The sequence below is a fragment of the Schistocerca cancellata genome, unplaced genomic scaffold, assembly GCF_023864275.1.
Source record: "Schistocerca cancellata isolate TAMUIC-IGC-003103 unplaced genomic scaffold, iqSchCanc2.1 HiC_scaffold_426, whole genome shotgun sequence".
Lineage (NCBI taxonomy): Eukaryota > Metazoa > Arthropoda > Insecta > Orthoptera > Acrididae > Schistocerca > Schistocerca cancellata.
This window is the reverse complement of record NW_026046443.1, coordinates 539,954-566,960: the sequence shown is the minus strand read 5'-3', so window position 1 is coordinate 566,960 and position 27,007 is coordinate 539,954. Positions and strand designations below refer to the sequence as shown.

Genomic DNA, 27,007 nt, shown 5'->3' with positions numbered 1-27,007 from the left:
CGCAAGGAGAAAAGGTTCTACGTTAGCAGCAATCTCATTGGCTGCGTTACATATTAATATGCAGATCGGCGGAAGCAGAATTTGGTCCGTCTCTAAGGCAGCGCCATCTTGTAGTGCGGAGATGGACGAGCGCTGCGCCTGTGCTGTTGTGCTTAGCGGGGCGCGCTCTAGTGGGAAAGTTGTGTACACGCTGACTATGCAGAACTATGTACACAACAAGTGGCATAATACCTCACTCGTGGAGTGACATACAAAAGATGAAATGTTTGGGTGAATTTACACAGAATGACGCTGCTCTCTGGGCTATGGGGACTGCAGATACATCTCAACATACTTGCCTTCTTGGTCAAGAGGCATTCTAGAAAGGTTGCAGAAGGAAGCATTTAATGTGGAACCTTACAGTGAATGTCAAGGAAGTCTTCGTCGGTGCATCGAAAAATATGTGAATAAAACTAAGCATTGGGCTTAGACAATTACAACTCATGACCTATTGTGAATTTTGAAAGCCAAGCGGTCAGTTCCGTATGTCAGAAACTACTGAACCCACCAGATGACGATCTGGAAGCATTCTTACCTGTAGTCTACAATATCGATTTAATACGTGAGAATGCAAGAACAGCACAGAGCACGCATCCACAGCAGTCAGAAACATCTTGTGACTGCATGATATTGCCAATCAACATTCCACCTGCACGGAGAACTGCAGTCACAACAAGGATGCCCATACTCGGTGGCAAGAGGGGGTGGGGCCGGCTCCCCCTGGTTCTCAGGAAAAGGATACAAAAAAATATGTAGGCAGGTATCTTTCTTTCAAGAAAATTATGTCGAGATCGGTATTACGCAGGTTTTTAACAAGGTTGGATCTAAAATACTTTTTGTTGATACTTACAAATCGTCATTCGTCTTCCAGAATACCGGTACTCAAAATACTTCCCCCCCACCAGTTTCAGCCCCTACAAACTATCGCACGGGCGCTCTTGTGCTGCAATATAGATTGTGAGCAATATAGATCAAATAACTGATCTAGATCACACAGCCACAGTCCACAGAATCGAAAGAGGGATGGCAGTCATGATGACAACCATCGTGGAGATAAGCATGAACAAAATCACAATTTTAGATGGCCAAATCGATGGTGGCACAACTTTCAGACATGAGTGAAACCGGTCACGTAACCATAAATGTGGAGTGAACATGACTCTGATGGTGTTCACATCAAATCAACAAACTAAACAAGACCGGTAGGTAGTCTTGCTTGCCTGCTCTAGGCGAACTATGCAGGTGCGGAACACGTTTTCATCTTTTAAGAGTTAACGATGGGCTGGGCATGGCAGAGGAGTTATGCCAAGAGCACAATACGAGGTGCATTCAAGTTCTAAGGCCTCCGATTTTTTTTTCTCCGGACTGGAAAGAGATAGAAACATGTGCATTGTTTTAAAATGAGGCCGCGTTCATTGTCAATACATCCCAGAGATGGCAACACTGTATGGCAGATGGAATTTTACCGCCAGCAGCGAGAATGAGAACTGTTTTAAATACTTAAAATGGCGACGTTTTCCTTACTTGAACAGCGTGCAATCATTCGTTTTCTGAATTTGCGTGTTGTGAAACCAATTGAAATTCATCGACAGTTGAAGGAGACGTGTGGTGATGGAGTTATGGATGTGTCGAAAGTGGGTTCGTGGGTGCGACAGTTTAATGAAGGCAGAAAATCTTGTGACAACAAACCGAAACTACCTCGGGCTCGCACAAGCCGGTCTGATGACATGATCGAGAAAGTGGAGAGAATTGTTTTGGGGGATCGCCGAATGACTGTTGAACAGATCGCCTCCAGAGTTGGCATTTCTGTGGGTTCTGTCCACACAATCCTGCATGACGACCTGAAAATGCGAAAAGTGTCATCCAGGTGGGTGCCGCGAATGCTGACGGACGACCACATGGCTGCCCGTGTGGCATGTTGCCCAGCAATGTTGATGCGCAACAACAGCATGAATGCGACTTTCTTTTCGTCGGTTGTGACAATGAATGAGACGTGGATGCCATTTTTCAATCCAGAAACAAAGCACCAGTCAGCTCAATGGAAGCACACAGATTCACCGCCACCAAATAAATTTCGGGTAACTGCCAGTGCTGAAAAAATGATGGTGTCCATGTTCTGGGACAGCGAGGGCGTAATCCTTACCCATTGCGTTCCAAAGGGCACTACGGTAACCGGTGCATCCTACGAAAATGTTTTGAAGAACAAATTCCTTCCTGCACTGCAACAAAAACGTCCGGGAAGGGCTGCGTGTGTGCTGTTTCACCAAGACAACGCACCCGCACATCGAGCTAACGTTACGCAACAGTTTGTTCGTGATAACAACTTTGAAGTGATTCCTCATGCTCCCTACTCACCTGACCTGGCTCCTAGTGTCTTTTAGCTTTTTCCAACAATGAAAGACACTCTCAGTGGCCGCACATTCACCAGCCGTGCTGCTATTGCCTCAGCGATTTTCCAGTGGTCAAAACAGACTCCTAAAGAAGCCTTCGCCGCCGCCATGGAATCAAGGCGTCAGCGTTGTGAAAAATGTGTACGTCTGCAGGGCGATTACGTCGAGAAGTAACGCCAGTTTCATCGATTTCGGGTGAGTAGTTAATTAGAAAAAAAATCGGAGACCTTAGAACTTGAATGCACCTCGTAGATGCACTAGCCATGTGGAATGTAATGTGCAACCCACCATTTGCAACATGGTAAATGATTTACCGGTGACTATCATTTTATATACTTGTGCGCAAATGAGTGGCGTATCAGCAAGACTGTACCGCAAAATTAGTGAGCGTAAACAAGTTCCGGTGCTTGATGTCTAAGCCAACGCTCATATAATGATTTCCTGTGGAATACTATCCAAATTTCGATGCGTTGCGGAATCTTACTGGATGCCACACTCCAGAAACCACAACCGAACTAGGTGTTTCACTGTTTAACCATAATTGTGGGATTCAAATTTCGGCGTTACCATGATGCAAGCGCTGCACGGTTTGGTGTGAAATCTGCGTACTACTTTGAGCGAGAGACTATAAACAATTGACGTCACCCCTCGCCTGCACAACTAATGCCAGCGCCGTTTGGGCAGAATGAAAATTACGTACAGCTTTCGCCTCTGCAGACATGTAGAGCTGCTGTGTGCTTCGCTGTGTTTCAATGCCAACTCTGAATATTATGCAGGTACAGACGCGTGCATAAAAAATTTTGCCACTCTTGGAGCGTTAAACTACGCCCCGCTTGTCAGCGACGAATAAATTAAATTGAACACAGATACTAACAGAGAATAAACTACACATATAAAAAAAAAGTTTTGCATCACTCCGGTTCCCAGAACTCCTGAAGATAGGCGTTGACTGTGGATATTGTATCATAGACACAGTCCCTTTGACTGTTCAGAGATGCCACTAAACCCGCGGTCGGCCGCGGTGGTCGAGCGGTTCTAGGCACTTCAGTCCGGAACCGCGCGACTGCTACGGTCGCAGGTTCGCATCCTGCCTCGGGCATGGATGTGTGTCATGTCCTTAGGCTAGTTAGGTTTAAGTAGTTCTAAGTTCTAGGGGACTGATGACCTCAGATGTTAAGTCCCATAGTGCTCAGAGCCATTTGAACCACTAAACCCGCCCAAAGGTGCAAACAACCATGAATGAGCAGCGTCTATTAGACGGAGGGGCTCCGACAGCCGATCAGTTTCAGTCATTCCACCAGGAAGGAGGTACACGGCTCGTGTTGTTTGTAGTTCAAGCATGCCTAGGCGGTCAACACCGCGGTTCGATCGCGTCCGAATTGTTTCTTTGTGCCAGGATGGTCTCTCAACAAGGAAAGTGTCCAGGCGTCTCGGAGTGAACCAAAGCGATGTTGTTCGGACATGGAGGAGACACTGAGAGACAGGAACTGTCAATGACATGCCTCAGGCCTCATGCCTCAGGTCGCCCAAGGGCTACTACTGCAGTGGATGGCCGCTACCTACGGATTATGGCTCGGAGGAACCCTGACAGCAACGCCACCATGTTGAGTAATGCTTTTCGTTCAGCCACAAGACGTTTTACGACTCAAACTGTGCGCAATAGGCTGCATGATGCGCTAGTTCACTCCCGACGTCCGTGGCGAGGTCCATCTATGCAACCACGACACCATGCACAGCGGTACAGATAGGCCGAACAACATGCCGAATGGCTTCACATTCTCTTCACCGATGAGTGTCGCGTATGTCGTCAACCAGACAATCGTCGGAGATGTGTTAAGAGGCAACTCGGTCAGGTTGAACGCCTTAGACACACTGTCCAGCGAGTGCAACAAGGTGGAGGTTCCCTGCTGTATTGGGGTGGCGTTATGTAGGGCCGATGTAAGCCGCTGGTGGTCATGGAAGACGCCGTAACGGCTGTACGATACGTGAATGCCGTCCTCCGACCGATAGCGCAACCACATCGGCAGCATATTGACCTAGGCATTCATCTTCACAGACGACAATTCACTCCCCCATCGTGCACATCTTGTGAATGACTTTCTTCAGGAGAATGACATCGCTCGACTAGAGTGGTCAGTACGTTCTCCAGACATGAACTCTATCCCACATGCCTGGGATAGATTGAAAAGGGCTGTTTATGTACAAAGTGACCCACTACTCACTCTGAAGGATCTACGCCGAATCGCCGTCGAGGAGTGGGACAATCTGGACCAACAGTGCCTTGAGGAACTTGTGGATAGTATGTCACGATGAATACAGGCATGTATCATTGCAAGAGGACGTGCTACTGGGTATTAGAGATAACGGTGTGTGCAGCAATCTGAACCACCACCTCTGAAGGTCTCGTTGCATGGTGGTACAACATGCAATGTGTGGTTTTCATGACCAATTAAAAGGGCGGAAATGATGTTTATGTTAATCCCTATTCCAATTTTCTATACAGGTTCCGGAACTCTCGGAACCGAGGTGATGCAAAACTTTTTTTAATGTGTGTATATTTTTCTGAATATAGTGTGGGTAATGTTGCACCAATCAGGACAGACGTACCGTATTGTCCAGTGTTCTCCGCGCACTCCTAATTATGAGGGACTATGTCTTAACCAAATGAACTCTCTTTTCAAAAAGAACACTTGATTACATACGTCTAATGTTTGTTGTACAACTGTCCGTACGTTTTACGTCTGGGTCACATCAGAACCACTGTTCGCATCCGGGTCACTCACTCTTCTTCTCCTGTCTGATGTCACTTCTGCTACTCTGACAATGACGAGAGTTGCTGTATCTCCGGACCAGCGACATTTTCCTTAAGTTTCGGTTGGTTTGCTGTGGGACTCGGGCAAATGCCGGGGTGTAACTAAACCACCATTTCAGGACATTCCCACTATTTCGGTGGCATGAGGAAAAGCAATTTTGTAGCATCCAGGTTGCCTCAACGTAGGTATAGTACAAAAAAGAAAATAACAAAAATTTTTGCCTATGTCTCCTGGGACGTTATAAGAAATGTTTCATCTGATACTGACCTTCATTAAAAAAATCAAGCTATTTTAAATGACGGAAGTCAAATTGGTAAATATACCCCATACGTTCGTAATGATTACACTCTATTCAAAATATTTTTGTGTTCTAAAAAGAGAAAACGTAAATGTTTCCTGTTTATTATACTTACGTCCTTTCATGTTTGTTTAGCAATTCGGGTAGGTAATGAAGGTAATTACACTGCTTGTTGCAGTTTTGTTATTTATGGTATTAAGTATTGAACATGTATGATTGTTTTTCTGGTGAGATACATAGATGCACTACAGATTAAAACACTTGCAACATTGCTAGTTTCGATGTGGAACGTCTTCCATTTCCCTGTAGGACAAACGAATGTGTTTGAACACTATAATTCAGAATGAGTGTGATTAGTCTAAGTGACTTTTTCTACTTTCAATCATTAACCAGAAGCTATTAACAGTTAATACAGAACTCTTTGTGTTAAGTTTAGATTGAAGTTCTACATGGACAACAAATGTGGTTCATGTAACCCTTAGGGTCATAGTAACATCAACACTAAAATCAATTAAACTTTTTGAACGTCAAAAGACTCATTTTGAAAGATAGAGAATAAACAGATAATTTTTATGTAATCGCTGCAGGAATTTCGCTCCTCATTTGTTTTTATTCGATGTTCACTTCCCTCTGTCTTCTTAAACTTATTCTTGGGTTCGCAACGTAGCGAGCTGTACAGATTCCGTCATTGGTCTATGCGACTATTTGATTGTGCAGCAAACTGACTCGAGTCACTATATAGTTACATCAGGAGCACAGGCAGTGATGTAAATGAATCTGTCGTATAGCACGCCATGTCCTGAGAAGCAAGATTAAAAAATAATGTAAAATATATTTCTTGTGTAATTGATTTGTAGCTATTTAATACATGAATACACTCACCTTATTTGCATCTGACTGAATGTTTAAGATTCAGTCCTTTGTACACGTTCTGGCTGCTCGGCTGCAACTAGTGAAATTAAATGTAGACATCTAGAAAAGTATAGTGTGAAAAAATAAATCTTTTATTGTCATAATTGGAGGGAGCCTAGAATGAAATTTTTGCCGAAATTAGTAGTTGCTATGAGATTGAAATCTTTTTGATTCTTCGCTCTTTTCAAAAAACTTATCATTAGCATGATGTGACATCATCATTATATTGAACTATATTACAAGAATACTTTTTATGTTCATTTACAGGGAAGCTATATACACCATTCGGTAGTCAATTTGACGCCTCATTTTTCTACTACCAACTCTTCGTTAGGCTACGAAAATTAAAACAAAAATTTTCCACAAAACAATAATAAATTTTTTTCTTTATTTTCTTGATTCCTTTCAAGCAAGTAATCCATGTTTTGCAATACTAAACTTCACGCTGGTCAATTTGATGCCTCATTTGTCCATGTCCCACTCTTTATTTGTCTACAAAAATTCCGACAAAAACGCATTGTGTAATTTATGAGTCTTGTTTTCGCTCCACTCAAGCATCTGAGCAACAAATATAGCTGATGCAGAGTGGTTACTGGAAATATCTCCAAGTACTGCCGACTCTGAAATAGTCTAATGAACATAACTAGGGCCTGCATTCAAACCTTCTGCTTTTGTTGCTTAACGGTACTGCACTGCGGCGGGACCTGGCGTAAAACTATAAATCAATACTGCAATACAGATATGTAGAATACAAATTCACGTCAACCACAGGTGGGATGTGCCTGTAATTAATAGTAGTGTGTATGCTAATAGTCCCCCCCATGAACCATGGACCTTGCCGCTGGTGGGGAGGCTTGCGTGCCTCAGCGATACAGATGGCCGTACCGTAGGTGCAACCACAACGGAGGGGTATCTGTTGAGAGGCCAGACAAACATGTGGTTCCTGAAGAGGGGCAGCAGCCTTTTCAGTAGTTGCAGGGGCAACAGTCTGGATGATTGACTGATCTGGCCTTGTAACATTAACCAAAACGGCCTTGCTGTGCTGGTACTGCGAACGGCTGAAAGCAAGGGGAAACTACGGCCGTAATTTTTCCCGAGGACATGCAGCTCTACTGTATGATTAAATGATGATGGCGTCCTCTTGGGTAAAATATTCCGGAGGTAAAATAGTCCCCCATTCGGATCTCCGGGCGGGGACTACTCAGGAGGACGTCGTTGTCAGGAGAAAGAAAACTGGCGTTCTACGGATCGGAGCGTGGAATGTCAGATCCCTTAATCGGGCAGGTAGGTTAGAAAATTTAAAAAGGGAAATGGATAGGTTAAAGGTAGATATAGTGGGAATTAGTGAAGTTCGGTGGCAGGAGGAACAAGACTTTTGGTCAGGTGATTACAGGGTTATAAATACAAAATCAAATAGGGGTAATGCAGGAGTAGGTTTAATAATGAATAAAAAAATAGGAGTGCGGATTAGCTACTACAAACAGCATAGTGAACGCATTATTGTGGCCAAGATAGACACAAAGCCCATGCCTACTACAATAGTACAAGTTTATATGCCAACTACCTCTGCAGATGATGAAGAAATAGATGAAATGTATGACGAGATAAAAGAAATTATTCAGGTAGTGAAAGGAGACGAAAATTTAATAGTCATGGGTGACTGGAATTCGTCAGTAGGAAAAGGGAGAGAAGGAAACATAGTAGGTGAATATGGATTGGGGGGGAAGGAATGAAAGAGGAAGCCGCCTTGTAGAATTTTGCACAGAGCATAACTTAATCATAGCCAACACTTGGTTCAAGAATCATAAAAGAAGGTTGTATACCTGGAAGAATCCTGGAGATACTAGTAGGTATCAGATAGATTATATAATGGTAAGACAGAGATTTAGGAACCAGGTTTTAAATTGTAAGTCATTTCCTGGGGCAGATGTGGATTCTGACCACAATCTATTGGTTATGAACTGCAGATTGAAACTGAAGAAACTGCAAAAAGGTGGGAATTTAAGGAGATGGGACCTGGATAAACTGAAAGAACCAGAGGTTGTACAGAGTTTCAGGGAGAGCATAAGGGAACAATTGACAGGAATGGGGGAAAGAAATACAGTAGAAGAAGAATGGGTAGCTCTGAGGGATGAAGTAGTGAAGGCAGCAGAGGATCAAGTAGGTAAAAAGACGAGGGCTAATAGAAATCCTTGGGTAACAGAAGAAATATTGAATTTAATTGATGAAAGGAGAAAATACAAAAATGCAGGAAATGAAGCAGGCAAAAAGGAATACAGACGTCTCAAAAATGATATCGACAGGAAGTGCAAAATGGCTAAGCAGGGATGGCTAGAGGACAAATGTAAGGATGTAGAGGCTTGTCTCACGAGGGGTAAGATAGATACTGCCTACAGGAAAATTAAAGAGACCTTTGGAGAGAAGAGAACCACTTGTATGAATATCAAGAGCTCAGATGGCAACCCAATTCTAAGCAAAGAAGGGAAGGCAGAAAGGTGGAAGGAGTATATAGAGGGTTTATACAAGGGCGATGTACTTGAGGACAATATTATGGTAATGGAAGAGGATGTAGATGAAGACGAAATGGGAGATAAGATACTGCGTGAAGAGTTTGACAGAGCACTGAAAGACCTGAGTCGAAACAAGGCCCCGGGAGTAGACAACATTCCATTTGAACTACTGATGGCCTCGGGAGAGCCAGTCATGACAAAACTCTACCATCTAGTGAGCACGATGTATGAGACAGGCGAAATACCCTCAGACTTCAAGAAGAATATAATAATTCCAATCCCAAAGAAAGCAGGTGTTGACAGATGTGAAAATTACCGAACTATCAGTTTAATAAGTCACAGCTGCAAAATACTAACGCGAATTCTTTACAGACGGATGGAAAAACTGGTAGAAGCCGACCTCGGGGAAGATCAGTTTGGATTCCGTAGAAATGTTGGAACACGTGAGGCAATACTGACCTTACGACTTATCTTAGAAGAAAGATTAAGAAAAGGCAAACCTACGTTTCTAGCATTTGTAGACTTAGAAAAAGCTTTTGACAATGTTAACTGGAATACTCTCTTTCAAATTCTGAAGGTGGCAGGGGTAAAATACAGGGAGCGAAAGGCTATTTACAGTTTGTACAGAAACCAGATGGCAGTTATAAGAGTCGAGGGGCATGAAAGGGAAGCAGTGGTTGGGAAAGGAGTGAGACAGGGTTGTAGCCTCTCCCCGATGTTATTCAATCTGTATATTGAGCAAGCAGTAAAGGAAACAAAAGAAAAATTCGGAGTAGGTATTAAAATTCAAGGAGAAGAAGTAAAAACTTTGAGGTTCGCCGATGACATTGTAATTCTGTCAGAGACATCAAAGGACTTGGAAGAGCAGTTGAACGGAATGGACAGTGTCTTGAAAGGAGGATATAAGATGAACATCAACAAAAGCAAAACGAGGATAATGGAATGTAGTCAAATTAAGTCGGGTGATGCTGAGGGAATTAGATTAGGAAATGAGACACTTAAAGTAGTAAAGGAGTTTTGCTATTTAGGGAGTAAAATAACCAATGATGGTCGAAGTAGAGAGGATATAAAATGTAGACTGGCAATGGCAAGGAAAGCGTTTCTCAAGAAGAGGAATTTGTTAACATCGAGTATAGATTTAAGTGTCAGGAAGTCGTTTCTGAAAGTATTTGTATGGAGTGTAGCCATGTATGGAAGTGAAACATGGACGATAACTAGTTTGGACAAGAAGAGAATAGAAGCTTTCGAAATGTGGTGCTACAGAAGAATGCTGAAGATAAGGTGGGTAGATCACGTAACTAATGAGGAGGTATTGAATAGGATTGGGGAGAAGAGAAGTTTGTGGCACAACTTGACTAGAAGAAGGGATCGGTTGGTAGGACATGTTTTGAGGCATCAAGGGATCACAAATTTAGCATTGGAGGGCAGTGTGGAGGGTAAAAATCGTAGAGGGAGACCAAGAGATGAATACACTAAGCAGATTCAGAAGGATGTAGGTTGCAGTAGATACTGGGAGATGAAGAAGCTTGCACAGGATAGAGTAGCATGGAGAGCTGCATCAAACCAGTCTGAGGACTGAAGACCACAACAACAACAACAATGCTAATAGTACCCCGTAACAAAAAAGTTCTGAGACTGATTTTGTTCATGGTGTGTAAGCGACGTTAGCGCAGTAACTACGGTAGCATCTTGAACTAAGAACTGTATAAAACAGATGTGCATGAGACTTGTCAGTTGTGAGCAGATAGTGTTAAGCAGTGAATGTGCAACTATAGTGTATCAATGTTGTACCACAAGTCGCAATGGAGCAATATCTCGAAATCAAGTGTTTAAGACATTCTTCAGAATGATGAGCCATCGTGTTATCAATATGAACCTACTGCAAACGAGAAAGTGCAGAAACTTCCATGAAGGATTAACGCTCTGATGATATAACTGGCATTCAAGCCAGTGTGATGCCCAAGGTCAACAACATCCCAAAGAAGGAGTTTCCTGACAGTTTCACTTGGCTGTATGAACTCAAGGGGGGAGACTGTGTAGAACATCTGAAGCATCTTAATGTTTCTCAGTTCTTATTAACCCAGCGTTGAAACGTTTTGCATTGAAGATGTATTTTGTAAATTTGACCCTAGAGGAAATTTTATGAGAGACTTCAAAGTTGTTTTGTCTGTACTCTGGACTAGTAGAGAAAATAATTAATTTCTTAAAGAATATGTGGTAGAACCCCCTCCCCCATGAACCATGGACATTGCCGTTGGTGGGGAGGCTTGCGTGCCTCAGCGATACAGATGGCCGTACCGTAGGTGCAACCACATCGGAGGGGTCTCTGTTGAGAGGCCAGACAAACGTGTGGTTCCTGAAGAGGGGCAGGAGCCGTTTCAGTAGTTGCAGGGGCAACACTCTGGATGATTGACTGATCTGGCCTTGTCACACTAACCGAAACGGCCTTGCTGTGCTGGTACTGCGAACGGCTGAAAGCAAGGGGAAACTACAGCCGTAATTTTTCCCGAGGGCATGCAGCTTTACTGTATGGTTAAATGATGATAGCGTCCTCTTGGGTAAAATATTCCAGAGGTCAAATAGTCCCCCATTCGGATCACTGGTCGGGGACTACTCAAGAGGACGTCATTATAAGGAAAAACAAAACTGGCCTTTTTACGGATCGGAGCGTGGAATGTCAGATCCCTTAATCAGGCAGGTAGGTTAGAAAATTTAAAAAGGGAAATGGATAGGTTAAGTTACATTTAGTGGAATTAGTGAAGTTAGGTGGCAGGAGGAACAAGACTTTTGGTCAGGTGAATACAGGGTTATAAATACAAAATCAAATAGGGGTAATGCAGGAGAAGGTTTAATAACGAATAAAAAATAGGAGTGCGGGTAAGCTACTACAAACAGCATAGTGAACGCATTATTGTGGCCAAGATAGACACGAAGACCACGCCTACTACAGTAGTACAATTTTATATGCCAACTTGCCCTGCAGATGATGAAGAAATTGATGAAATGTATGATGAGATAAAAGAAATTATTCCGGTAGTGAAGGGAGACGAAAATTTAATAGTCACGGGGGACTGGAATTCGAGAGTATGAAAAGGGAGAGAAGGAAACGTAATAGGCGACTATGGATTGGGGCTAAGAAATGAAAGAGGAAGCTGCCTGGTAGAATTTTGCACAGAGCACAACTTAATCATAGCTAACACTTGGTTCAAGAATCATAAAAGAAGGTTGTATACATGGAAGAAGCCTGGAGATACTGGAAGGTATCAGATAGATTACATAATGGTAAGACAGAGATTTAGGAACCAGATTTTAAACTGTAAGACATTTCCAGGGGCAGATGTGGACTCTGACCACAATCTATTGGTTATGAACTGTAGATTAAAACTGAAGAAACTGCAAAAACGTGGGAATTTGAGATGGAGCCTGGATAAACTGACTAAACCAGAGGTTGTACAGAGTTTCAGGGAGAGCATAAGGGAACAATTGACAGGAATGGGGGAAAGAAGTACAGTAGAAGAAGAATGGGTAGCTTTGAGGGATGAAGTAGTGAAGGCAGCAGAGGATCAAGTAGGTAAAAAGACGAGGGCTGGTAGAAATCCTTGGGTAACAGAAGAGATACTGAATTTAATTGATGAAAGGAGAAAATACAAAAATACAGTAAATGAAGCAGGCAAAAAGGAATACAAACGTCTCAAAAATTAGATCGACAGGAAGTGCAAAATGGCTAAGCAGGGATGGCTAGAGGGCAACTGTAAGGGTGTAGAGGCTTATCTCACTAGGGGTAGGATAGATACTGCCTACAGGAAAATTAAAGAGATCTTTGGAGAAAAGAGAGCCACTTGTATGAACATCAAGAGCTCAGATGGAAACCCAGTTCTAAGCAAAGAAGGGAAAGCAGAAAGGTGGAAGGAGTATATAGAGGGTCTATACAAGTGTGATGTATTTGAGGACAATATTATGGAAATGGAAGAGGATGTAGATGAAGATGAAATGGGAGATGTGATACTGCGTGAAGAGTTTGACCGAGCAGTGAAAGACCTGAGTCGAAACAAGGCCCCGGGAGTAGACAACATTCCATTAGAACTACTGACGACCTTGGGAGAGCCAGTCCTGACAAAACTCTACCATCTGGTGAGCAAGATGTATGAAACAGGCGAAATACCCTCAGACTTCAAGAAGAATATAATAATTCCAATCCCAAAGAAAGCAGGTGTTGACAGATGTGAAAATTACCGAACAATCAGTTTAATAAGCCACAGCTGCAAAATACTAACACGAATTCTTTACAGACGAATGGAAAAACTAGTAGAAGCCGACCTCGGGGAAGATCAGTTTGGATTCCGTAGAAATACTGGAACACGTGAGGCAATACTGACCTTACGACTTATCTTAGAAGAAAGATTAAGGAAAGGCAAACCTACGTTTCTAGCACTTATAGACTTAGAGAAAGCTTTTGACAATGTTGACTGGAATACTCTCTTTGAAATTCTAAAGGTGGCAAGGGTAAAATACAGGGAGCGAAAAGCTATTTACAATTTGTACAGAAACCAGATGGCAGTTATAAGATTCTAGGCGCATGAAAGGGAAGCAGTGGTTGGGAAGGGAGTGAGACATGGTTGTAGCCTCTCCCCGATGTTATTAAATCTGTATATTGAGCAAGCAGTGAAGGAAACAAAAGAAAAATTCGGAGTATGTATTAAAATCCATGGAGAAGAAATAAAAACTTTTAGGTTCGCCAATGACATCGTAATTCTGTCAGAGACAGCAAAGGACTTGGAAGAGCAGTTGAATGGAATGGACAGTGCCATGAAAGGAGGGTATAAGATGAACATCAACAAAAGCAAAACGCGGATAATGGAATGTAGTCGATTTAAGTGGGTGATGCTGAGGGAATTAGATTAGGAAATGAGATACTTTAAGTAGTAAAGGAGTTATGCTATTTGGGGAGCAAAATAACTGATGATGGTCGAAGTAGGGAAGATATAAAATGTAGACTGGCAATGGCAAGGAAAGCGTTTCTGAAGAAGAGAAATTTGTTAACATCGAGTATAGATTTAAGTGTCAGGAAGACGTTTCTGAAAGCATTTGTATGGAGTGTAGCCATGTATGGAAGTGAAACATGGACGATAAATAGTTTGGACAAGAAGAGAATAGAAGCTTTCGAAATGTGGTGCTACAGAAGAATGCTGAAGATTAGATGGGTAGATCACATAACTAATGATGAAGTATTGAATAGAATTGGGGAGAAGAGGAGTTTGTGGCGCAACTTGACAAAAAGAAGGGACCGGTTAGTAGGACATGTTCTGAGGCATCAAGGGATCACAAATTTAGCATTGGAGGGCAACGTGGAGGGTAAAAATAGTAGAGGGAGACCAAGAGATGAATACACTAAGCAGATTCAGACGGATGTAAGTTGCAGTAAGTACTGGGAGATGAAGAAGCTTGCACAGGATAGGGTAGCATGGAGAGCTGCATCAAACCAGTCTCAGGACTGAAGACCACAACAGCAACAAGAATGTGGTAGAAGACGCATACAGATGGTCTGCTGATGTAAGAGATTTCTGTTGACCAGTAGCTGAACTGGAGAGTATGAACAAGATCAATTACTTAGATAATAAGCCGGATGAAGAAAATTTTTTTTGTTTAGAGGATGACTTACCTCTCTGAGTATCTGTACCTACAGAGTGGGTTTCAGGTTAAGAGTGGAAAGTAGTTTATGACTGGCAGTCTCTAATTTACAGCAAGAACATGTCAGCGTTACCTTTTAAGTATATGTATTCTTAGTTTTTCGAAAAGGTACAGTAGGCGATATTTGGGAGGGTTATCAGAAAGGCGGTCGATTTCATAGACGAGACATAGAGGTATCGATATTGTTAATAGAAATGGGCGAATGTAGGTGAAAATATACAGCATTGGAATGGTTGGAGAAATAGCCGACTCAGAGGTGTTTAAACGAATTTAAAAGGCCGAAACGAAGGTCTGAGTCTAGAAATAGGAAGCGGTGACTGTCACCACAACAAAATGAGGATATTCTGTCTCACAGTCTCTGATGTACAACAAAAACATTCCAGTGTTACTCTGGTAGTGAATGGAAACAGAGAACTGCCATCCACACGTGTCAGTGTCGAGAAACTATGTAGTAATGATGGAGAAAGGGGAATCAAGGAACAGTAGTCAACTGTGATGTCTGGTTTTGTCTCTGGTTTTAGTGATTTGATTAATATATGTGCAATTAAGTGTTAGTTTTATAATGTTTATATTCCTTGTAAGTGTAAGTAGGATAGGGAGAATCTATGACTGAAAAATATCAAAGGGTGTCTTTACATGTTTAATTTAAATCTTATTTTGCAATTTATTTGCACTAGCCAACAATTTTGTTGAATGTTTGATGGGGACTTCTTCGGTGATCTCTATAATATACCACTTCTAAAGCGTGTGGGGTCAGAAAGTGTTACCGAAAAATACCTGGTTAGCGCCATCAGGTTGGCCATCTTCGTGTCGGCTTAACTGCACCCTCCACATCTTCTGATAGGGCTCTTAGAATTTTGGAAAAAGAGCGAGTCAGTATTCAGGGCTTAGCCCAGCAAACAGCGTGCGTGTACTTCAGGATTCTGTTTTCCGTCTGCCAAGAGTATGGCAAAACTGGTGGTAGAAAGTGCTCCTTCCTTTCAAATATAAATTCCGTATTACCGAAAGAAACGAAAATAGTTCACTACAGTGTATAAAAAGGATGCCTTACCTTACCCTTTTCTTTGTGTTTGCTTGAACAGAGAGGGAACTGATTCGGACAATCATCAAAACTGGCATAATTTCGATGTTTCCATTACGTCCAACAATTATTTATTCATATTGTGACGAGTCTCATTCTTACATTCTCATTCTCTTTGTTATTTAGAACCCAAACATGTTTCAACATTGATGTAGCATGATTAGCAGGTGTTTCATTTATCCTTATGGTATATTCTTTATTTTCTGTGTCTATAATTATCAAGCTGGAAAGACATGCGGGCCACAGCGCATGATATCGCCTGCGAAATTCAACAGTCGTTAGTTTTCGCTTTAGATTTATTACGAGCTGTTCTTTGCAGGTCAGTAGTGTCTATTGCAGTTTGAATGATATTACACTTTTCTCTTGTCAGGCTCAGTTTTATTGTCTGTGTTCTTCTACATACTTTAAATGTAGAGATTCGTGAGTTTTTATAGTTCACATTCCTTAGAAGCTCCATGTTACGGTTGTCCTTTTCTCACTCGTTTTTCAGTCTAAGAACAAATAAAGTAGTAGAGAACATTGCGAGGAACTTTTCACACAGAATACTAACGTCTGCACATTACTGTTAAGAGTTCAGTGACGTAAAGAGTGTTCAATATTTCATATGCACGTTAGTATAGTCGTGTGGTTTATTCTTGTAAGACTACGTCATCACCATCTTAACTTCTCACTTGAACAGTGCTCTTACTCCAACTATGCTTTAGTCTCTCAAGTCTTTCAGCGACTTTATTATGATAAGGAATAAAAAGAAACTATTAGTGAAACTCGCAACGTTCCCTGTGGCTTTTAAAACTAAATGATATACATTTAATTTTGACAACGTTTATTGTGAGTAGTGAAATATTGATACAATTATTTGACAGAATAAAATCCAGACATAGAGTGATGCGAGTAAAAAACTGTTAAGTGTTTCACTGAGTGCACTGAACATGAAAGTGGAAGAATGTCTTTTAGCAGGACGCATTCGGCAGGACAGCGGTGGCAGATTTAACCGGTCATCATCTCCATGAATTCTGAAACAGAGAAAGCTGCGTTGTAATGGTATGGTTAACCGGCAACACAACAGGAGTCCTGTGGGAAAGAAAACCAAGCAGAATTATTTAGTTCTCGCTTACACACCATACTGACACTTCCGGAAATACTAGTAGGCGTTCCGTAGAGTCTGACAACTACTATGCAAGCTGGAGCTGTTATTTGTGTACAGCATTCTATATGAGAATAGCTGTTCTTGAAGATTAAATGACGTTTATGCCACAGCGGGTAGCTATAATTTTGTGGGAGGTAATGCCCGACCCTTAGGGACTGTCACAAGACGAACTGTAGATTGTTGACGAAGAAAACTGAATAAAAGTCATTCAGCTTTTGAAGCAATCTGTGAGTGTATTGTATGTTGAAAATCCAATAGAGACATATCATAGTCACTGTGACCGTTACACGCACCTATTATTAATGAAAATGGAATTGCCCCATGAACTACACTGGAAACTGAAACGTAACAGCCCATTAAGACCCACTTAAAACCCAGTCTAATTCAGGATCGCACATGTAAACAAAATATGTAATTTGTCTAAAACATTATAGTTACTAAACTATTTATTGCACCCAAATTAGCTTAAAGTATAGAAGCTCTGTAAATGAAGGGAACATTTTCCACGAAGGTAACCTCTAGTAATTAATAAAATATGAAAATGTATTACTGTAATTTCGTATTCGAGAAGTTATACTTGAATAAAATAACGGTCACAAATTAATATAGAATTGTACTTGCGTTCTGGAGCAAACATACGTTTATATGTGCATTTTCAGTTTTTATATGTCAATTTTAATTATTACTCAATTAGAAAATCATTTTAAACAATGCCGAGGATTGTTCGGGATTGTTAAGAAAGTATAAATAGTTACAGCCATATTGGCATAGGGAGTCAGTACTTTGTGTGTATTTGGACAGTAAGAATGTAAGACTTTGAGCATAATTCACTTCATTATTGTAAGTATAATACAACTTATTTCAGATTTGTCAAGATGCTTTTATTTACTTTGAGACTGTAATAAATATTCAGCTGAAACACTATACTGGATTAAATATTGTTTTAACTTTATAGTGAAAACCCACAGTCGCTGTTTTCCAGGACTTCCGCTGCGACAGATGGCCAGCTACAATGAGTACTTTAACTTTAATCAAAATTAATTCAGTAGTAACGTTTTAAAGCTCTTCAAATACTGAATCGCTACAAGATGGATACCTCGAGCATTCACATATGACAAGGCAGATAATTTGACTTTTGCGCTTTACTGACATGTGGTAAGAAAACTCTGTCGGATTATACATATGAAGTGGGTGGATAAAAATACAGAAACCCCAAAAACGCAACACATTACCATACCTAAAGCGCTGCAGGAAAACGGTAGGCATTCAAAGCAACCCCCAGTCGTTTCGCAATGGGTAAATACAGGCCATGTATGGTTTTCAACGGTATACCGTTCTTTCCGCGAAACAATGACAAATTCAGCTAACGATGATGGAGGTGGATAGCGATCACATGCTTCTCTGCAAAGAGAACCACGAAATCTCAATAACTCTGAGATCTGGTGACTGTGGTGCCACGGCAGATGCGACAGTTGACCCTCCTGATCAAAAAAACAGTCCTGGACGAAGTGAACAGTGTGTACAGGATCCTGCCTTCCTGGAACACAGCTTCACCATTGCACAACAAACATTGTCCCATGGGATGGAAGTGATCAGCCAAAATGATCACATAATCCTTGTCACTAATGCGACCTCGTAGTGTAACCATGGGGCCCATGGAATACCATGATGTGGTCCAATACAACAGCAACAAGGAGGCATGGCTACCATCTGCATTTATGTTAAAGGACGCATTTTTCGAGTTGTTTCCATTTCTTTTTGTCCAACTGCTGTAGATACACAAGGCCGCTTGAAATTCCACTTACTAACTCTTTCGACATTTAGCGTATGATGGGGAAGATATTATTTTGTATAAGAACCCATATCTCCTATATCTATAAAACTTAATGCAGAAGCAAATATGGACAACAATGTCTTCCTTTACCCCGTGTGTGATGGGTTAAAGATCGGTGGTAATCAACTGCGACTCTCATAATAATTACATTTCCAGCTAACGGAATTCTAACCAACACTAACTGTGATTTTAGTTGTTAGACGACTTCTGGACTCGTGCCTTAGCACTGAGCACTGTTACAACAATAGATAGCGGAGTACAAATGCTATCGCTGCTCTACCTAGCTGCCAAGCGTTCTGGAGCACGTTGTGTTCCCTGTTTTATTCATGGAACATCACAAAGGTTCGTCTACGGACGTAGTTTAATGTGCAGATCACCTACGTGGCCCATGGATTTTAATTCTTACTTCAAATTGTTCTTTTGTTTCCTTTACTGCTTGCTCAATATGCAGATTGAATAACTTCGAGAATAGGCTACAACACTGTCTCACTCCCTTCGGAACTACTGATTTACTTTCCTGTCCCTCGACTCTTGTAACTGCCACCTGGTTTCTGCACAAATTGTAAATAACCTTTTGCTCCCTGTATTTGACGCCTGCGACCTTCAGAATTTGAAAGACACTATTCCAGTCAACATTGACAAAAACCTTCTCTAAGTCTATAATCGCTAGAAACGTAGGTTTGCCTTTCCTTAATCTATCTTCTAAGGTAAGCCGTAGGGTCAGTATTGCCTCACCTGTTCTAAAATTTCTACAGAATCCAAACTGATCTTCCCCGAGGTCGGCTTCTACCAATTTTTCCTTTCGTCTGTAAAGAATTCACGTTAGTATTTTGCAGCTGTGACTTATTAAACTGATAGTTCTGTAATTTTCACATCTGTCAACACCTGCTTCCTTTGGGATTGGAGTTATTATATTCTTCTTGAAGTCGGAGGGTATTTCGCCTGTCTCATACATCTTGCTCACCAGATGGTAGAGTTCTGTCAGGACTGGCTCTCCCAAGGCTGTCAGTAGTTCTAATGGAATGTTGTCTACTCCCGGGACCTTGTTTTGACTCAGGTCTTTCAGTGCTCTGTCAAACTCTTCACGCAGTATCATATCTCCCATTTCATCTTCATCTACATCCTCTTCCGTTTCCATAATATTGTCCTCAATTACATCGCCCTTGTATAGACCGTCTATATACTCCTTCCACCTTTCTGCTTTCCGTTCTTTGCTTAGAACTGGGTTTCCATCTGAGCTCTTGATATTCATACAAGTGGTTCTCTTTCCTCCAAAGGTCTCTTTAATTTTCCTGTAGGCAGTATCTATTTTACTTCTAGTGATATATACCTCTACATCTTTCTATTTGTCCTCTAGCCATTCCTGCTTAGACATTTTGCATTTCCTGTCGATCTCGTTTGTATTCCTTTTTACCTGCTTCATTTACTGCATTTTTATATTTTCTCCTTTCATCAATTAAATTCAATATCTCTTCTGTTACCCAAGGATTTCTACTAGCCGTCCTCTTTACCGTCTTGATCATCTGTTGCCTTCACTACTTCATCTCTCAAAGCTACCCATTCTTCTTCTACTGTATTTCTTTCCCCCATTTTTGTCAACCGTTCCCTAATGCACTCTCTGAAACTCTCTACAACCTCTGGTTCTTTCAATTTATCCAAGTCCTATCTCCTTAAATTCCTGCCTTTCTGCAGCTTCTTCAGTTTTAATCTACAGTTCATAACCAATAAATTGTGGTCAGAGTCCACATCTACTCCTGGAAAGTGTTACATTTTAAAACCTGGTTTCGAAATGTCTGTGTTACCATTATATAATCTATCTGAAACCTTCCAGTGTCTCCAGACCTACGTGTACAACCTTTTTTCATGACTCTAAACCATGTGTTAACTATGATTAAGGCTACATCTTTTATTTCTTATCCCCATTCCATTTTATTTATATATTGTTGCCCAAGTCATCATACAATAGAAACAATCAAATTATTAAACAAAATTGAAACAAACATAGTTAACAAAACGGAGCCATCACATGAAAATATATTACATAATACTATTATATGTCATGTAATAACGAAAATGGTGTACACCAAGGTCGCAGGTGATCAAATTCCAAAATTAGTTCAGAAAATAGCAGCCGAAATAGGTTTATTGCTTGCTGCATCTAAGTCGTCTAAGGCGCAGGGCTCATCCAACTTTCTGCACATTTACAAGTGGGGTGGATCTTGTAGTTCGCCACATTCACAGCGCTTATCAGCACTAATGTAGCCCCGGGCTACGCCCGTCCTTAGGTTTTTCCAAGTAGTATAAGGATGTTAGAAACCTCCATAAAATTCTTCCTTCGGATTATTCCTTGGGCCTATCGGGGAAGTTCCTCCACGATTCTACACTTCGTTTATTCGGTAATAATGGACTTGCTTTGGTTGATTGCAAAAAGCTCTTTATTGAGCGACTGGTGGATATGTCTGTACTTTGAGTTTGTTTTTGTTTTTCAATCTGTGCAGCTTTTCTCCATTGTTCTAGGGGAGCCCATAAACCCAGAAGCTGATAGAACTGATTTACAGGGATAAGGCGAAGACAACTTGCAGTGATATGTCCTATTTCGTTCCAGGGCACATCTAATTGTTTTGCGTGGGTAGAGTTTCGTCAGACGGGGGCCACATATTCCGCAGCGGAAAAACACAAAATACAAAGCAGACTTACGAAGGACAGAGGATTGTGCTCCCATCAGCCTCCGTAATATGTTGTTCCGGATACATACTGTGTTCGTTACAGATAAGGACGTGACCATGTTTGACTCCTAGATGTTTCTGATTAACGCTGTGTGAGGCGATATCCATTCCACCTTATATTAACTACTCTCTTTGCCTCTCTGCTACGCAAAAGGAAAACACAGATTTGTGTTTTTTCAGTGTTAGGTTTTAAGTGATTATTATTGGCCGGCCGAGGTGGCCGAGTGGTTCTAGGCGCTACAGTCTGGAACCGCGCGACCGCTATGGTCGCAGGTTCGAAACCTGCCTCGTGCATGGATGTGTGATGTCCTTAGGGTAGTTAGGTTTGAGTAGTTCTAACTTCTAGGGGACTGATGACCTCAGAAGTTAAGTCCCACATTGCTCAGAGCCATTTGAGCCATTTAATTATTATTGCAACAAACTGATAATTTTTCGACCCCTCCCGTTAGCTTCTCTGCCAGCCCTCCGAAAGTTTTGTCCTGAATGGAGATATCTGTATCATCTGCTTACATAAAGAAACGGTTGTCCTGTATTATGGGCTGGTCATGGGTCTATGTGTTAAACAGCAGAAGAGATACACGTCTTTTTAGTGGACATGGGCAGTGAAAAGTAGGAGACTTTTGCAAGCCTTATCAAGTATATAATTACTTTGCGGCAATAAAATTAATGCGGTTATTACCTTCTTCAAAAATTAATCTAGCTCGTTGCCTAACATCGCAATTCTTCCATTATATGACATAATCAATCGTAGAGCCGCAGTTCTATTTCCCTGACTAGGTTGAAATTTTGATGTTTCGTAACCAGACGAAATTTTTGTGTTCACTTTAATGCTAGCATGATCATTCATTACATACCTGTCTTTATGCTGCGTTTCTTTGGTCGCTTGGACCCTAACATTAGTTATCTTGAATCAGAATAATTCTTCTTATTTAATTTATTTATCTGACATGTTAATGTTATGGGAAGCTTCACGTACAATGACTTGTAACGTCTTAGGAGTCAAAGAACGTTTCGACTAGCGGGGGATCAAGTGTTTCTCTAGATAATATAGGCACAGCAAATTAAAGAATATGCAAAAGGAAGTGCAGGTATGGAAGTTATAGGACAAATATCGATGGATGCGATTGGAGGAAATATTTGTGACCAAGACAGAAGATAGATCTATACAAACTGGTGATCTAAATCATTTATGTTTTCGAACGTGATTGAAACATTCTATATCTTTCAAATTCACTATCTGCACTATTTGAAAACATCTGATTTAAAAGCATTCCATCCATTTAGTTATGATCTTCACAACGGCGCACCGTTGACTGTTTCCTCTCAGTAACATTCGTACGTGTTCTGTACGGATAGATGGATTTCGCAAATCATTCACACTTTTCACTGTTCTAGCTTAAACCAAACACCTGTTATATCCTAACGTTTCCTAAGGAAACGTATAGTAGGTTTCGGTGGGATGATCGCGCCTGTCATGTTACGGCATACGCTATAAACTTCTGTCGACCATGTTAGCTGTGTTCCCGCCAATAGTATACTATCTGTCTCAATCTGAGTCAACGTGGTGCTATGGTAGCCGTCAAACTATACACATCAGAACATTTTCCCATGTAACTTCTGTTCTTGGTCCTATTGTTAGCACGCTTCTGGACAGTATTTTCGTCATGCATGTTACCGTCATATCACAGAAGTACGAAGAGCTGTTTTCTTGAAATAAAAATTTTTTGAATCACACGTTTACGTAGACATTTCTTCATCTCTTTTTCCCAATAACACCGAGCTAAGTCTTTATAATTATTTTTCTGGTACGTTGTGTTTGGGAGATGAAAAGAATTGTCTGGCTACGGTTGTCAACGTGTGTGGGAATAACTAAATCTTCCACAGTGATTAAGAGAACCCAGTTCCTAAATGTTGGAGACTGTTGCTGCGGGACGTAAGACAATAAGTCGCAAATGGATCTTACCATCGAAGTCGACGGTGCCGGAGCCGTCGGAGTCGATCTCCTCGATCATGATGTCCAGTTCCTCCGACGTCAGCTGCTCGTCCAGCTCGTGCAGGATTTCCCGCAAGCAGGTGGTGGGTATGTAGCCGTTGCCTGCAACAGATCACCAGATAACTTTAGTGGTGGTAGGGTAGTCTGTAGAACTGGACACAGCGTTAAAAGAAGAGGTGGGCGTTCAGGAATGGACCTTCTCCATTAGGCAGAAATTGTTTAAATTACATTTGCACTGAAAATCTTCACAAGATCTGGACAAATTTTATTTGCCGTAAGATACATCTTGCCGGGTGAAAGTCTACAGAGATTCCTATACTAAATGTTCGAAACACGTTTACCACTTCAAAAGAAATAAACTAGCATATGTCTGTTGTGTCTCAGAATCTCAAATCGATACTGTTGTGGCAGCTCATCCTGAAAAAGGGGCCGAAACTCCAGTAAGGAAATACGAAATACTCGGGTGATTCTAGAGATAATGCTCCTTTTTTATAGGTGTTAATAAATATAGCAAAACGTCCATTTAAGTGCTTGAAATTAGATGCTTCTTCCGCACGTCCGCGTAGCTGAAACATTCCGACAGACGGCAGAGCAAAAGCAAACCATCAAAATGGCATCTACGCAAAATATTCATTAGAAATGACCTGTTGTAATTGAATTCTTGATTTCGGAAAGAGAGACCGGGACTGCAGTCCTCAAACGTTTGTGTGCAACGTTAGGTAATCATACAGTTGATAGGAGTGCGTAGAGCGATGGGTAAGAGTTAAAGCATCAGGAAACACAGGAACTGAGCCACATGATCGGTCACGATCCGTACGTCCTGTCACAGCCACCGCTCCCGACACGGTGAATCGTGCAGATGCCAATATTGAAGACAGCTCCTTCTGCTCATCAACTAGTACCGACAGTTTTTTGGGATAGCGATGATGATCTTATCTTGTATTCGTTGACAAAAGAATACAGAGGCATAGATGAAGACTACGAACAAGCTCAAGGACATTTTCAAGTATATCTATGCCCCGTGTTCGGCCTCACAACGCTCCAACACGACAACCACTCCGACACACAAGTTTCAGAACCTGGGAACACATCGCCAAATTAGGATGGACATCATTATTTCACCACCCTACAGCGCAAACCTGTCACCCTCGGACTTTCATCTGTTTCTTCAATTTTGCCTGTTATCGACATTGATACTGGCAAGATATTAGTCCCAGTAATTCTAAGACATTCAAGAATGCTTTAATTTTAATTTTGATGTCGGATAACAAATGACAAATACTTTTTTTGTGTGATATAATTACAAATTAAAAAGTTTGGGATTTTTCTCTTTAGTTGTACTGTGAAGCTTTACCTCTTGCCAAATTTCGTGATTCTAGGTTCACTGGAACTAACCTACAGGTTTCGGTGAGTGAGTTTGCGACATGACCAGGGCGACAATTATTGAACTATGTGAAATAAAATCGTCATACCTTCTGAACGTCTTGCGTTAGGACATTCAAACTGCACGGTTGGCTGCGAGGCACGATTGGAGTTAGTATGCGCATTATGGTTTGGTTTAGCGATGAAACCCACTTTCATTTCGATAGGTTCGTCAATAAGCAAAATTGGCGCATTTGGAGGACTGAGAATCCGCATGTCACGATCGAGAAATCTCTTCACCCCCAACGGGTGGCTGTGTGGTGTGCAATTTCCCCGTTAAGAATGATCGATGCGATATTCCTTGATGGCACGGTGACTATCGAACGGTACGTGAATGTTTTGGAAGATGATTTCATCTCTATTATTCAAAGTGACCCTGATTTCGGTAAGATGTGGTCCATGCATGACGGTACTCGACCCCATCGAAGCGGGAGAATATTTGAAGTCCTGGAGGAGCACTTATGGGAGCCGCATTCTGTTTCTGGGGTACCCGGAGGCCACTGGCACGGGCCGCAATTTTGCGCCATATTCCCCGGATCTGAACACATGCGATTCCTTTTTTGGGGCTATATTAAAGACATGGTGTACAGCAATAGCACCAGAACCATTTCTGAACTGAAAACAGCCATTCAGCAAGTCATCGACAGCATCGATGTTCCGAGACTTCAGCGGGTCATGCAGAATTTCGCTACTCGTCTGCTCCACATCATCGCTAATGATGGCAGGCATATCGAACATGTCATAACCTAATCCGAATATCTGTAGTGATGTTTATATGTTGAATAAAATGTGTGCACGCCGCAGTTTGTAACTAATTTACGTTTTTTTTCATACAGTTCAATAATTGTCACCCTGTGTATTACTTCCACAATTTCCGGCACCTCCCTGATTCTGAGATCTTGTAATTTTTTCTTCCTATCTACGTAATTCTGTAGCTCTCAATTCGTTCGAGCAATCAATCATTCATGATAGGAAACAGAGTCATAGCTCAGTCACTCAAAATGATTCTGAAATTTTACTTGTTAAAATGAAATCAGGCGATGATTCTTCTTCTCTGCAGGCTCGTGCTTTGCGGCTGTCTGCTAATCTGTACAAATAAAATGCCTCGTAATTTTGGGAGCGTTGTATAATCAGTCGGGAAACCTCAGATCAAGCGGATATTTGGCTTTGATGAAGTTTAACCTTCCGAAGAAGTAATGGAGCTCTTGGATTATTAAATGCAGGTTCGTATCCAGTCTTTCGGAAGTCCCTTCTGATTAACAACTACGCAATATATCGATAAATATCATTAATTCTCAAATGTCACATACACACCTTTTTTTGAAGGAGCAATATATATATATATATATATATATATATATATATATATATATATATATATATTTCCCTTTTAATCGTACAGTTCGTATCAGTTATCTTTTGTGATAAATCTCAATAATCAAATTACAGTCCTTCCAAACCAAGCTCATGCTAATCGGCACGAAGACAATCTCGGAAGCTCCCTTCTTCCCTTTTCTTTTTTTTCTAACAACCACCAGAGAGAGTACTACAAAGAATACTTATGCGCTCATGGCATAGCTATTGTATGAACTACTTTTCACATGGATTCTGCGAGTATGATGATAGAAAATTAGTAAACGTCATTAAAGGGTAGAATTGTATCAGAATAATTCATCGAATATAAAGAGATATTACAATCTCTGTCTTGTATTTCGTCGTAGTTACAACTGCCGGAAGTAGCGTTAATCTTCAAGAGCCCACAACAAAATTATCAAGCGAGTGAGGAAGCATTCCTCGTCGTGTTATCAGTAGGTAGTGAAATAGTCTTTCGATTGGTTTCTCTTCCCTGATAAATATTGATTTACGATTAATCATCTCAAGGGTTAAGCCTGATAGGCCGTTTGTTTTGTAGACGACAGTGTCAGTTCTCAACAGACTGACCGGCAATGGAAGAGAGACCCAGTGACGGAGGCGAGGACAAGTATAGCTAGGCCCCGTAGCGAACAGTCACAAGGGAGAGCAGCGTAAGAGGATGGGGGCAGGAGTGGAGAGACAGAAAGACGTGGCTCTTGTTCCATTTTAAGAATAGGGGGCACAAGAGCGACGAACTGGGTCGAGTGGTTGGCTTGGCAGTCTAGTTAGCTTTTGGAGTGT

General features: G+C 41.3%; 1 protein-coding gene across 1 annotated transcript in view; it reads right to left on the bottom strand.

The window, feature by feature from the left end:
* Positions 1–16,537: 16,537 nt before the first annotated feature.
* The window catches only part of LOC126124767 (troponin C, isoallergen Bla g 6.0301), a 155,571-nt gene continuing 145,101 nt past the window's right edge, over positions 16,538–27,007 (bottom strand). The window contains exons 5-6 of the mRNA XM_049915113.1: positions 23,402–23,533; positions 16,538–16,744 (exon numbers count right to left, since the gene is read on the bottom strand). Of these exons, the coding sequence (XP_049771070.1) occupies positions 16,719–16,744; positions 23,402–23,533 (158 nt within the window). The 3' untranslated portion in view covers positions 16,538–16,718. The remainder of the gene's footprint in view (positions 16,745–23,401; positions 23,534–27,007) is intronic.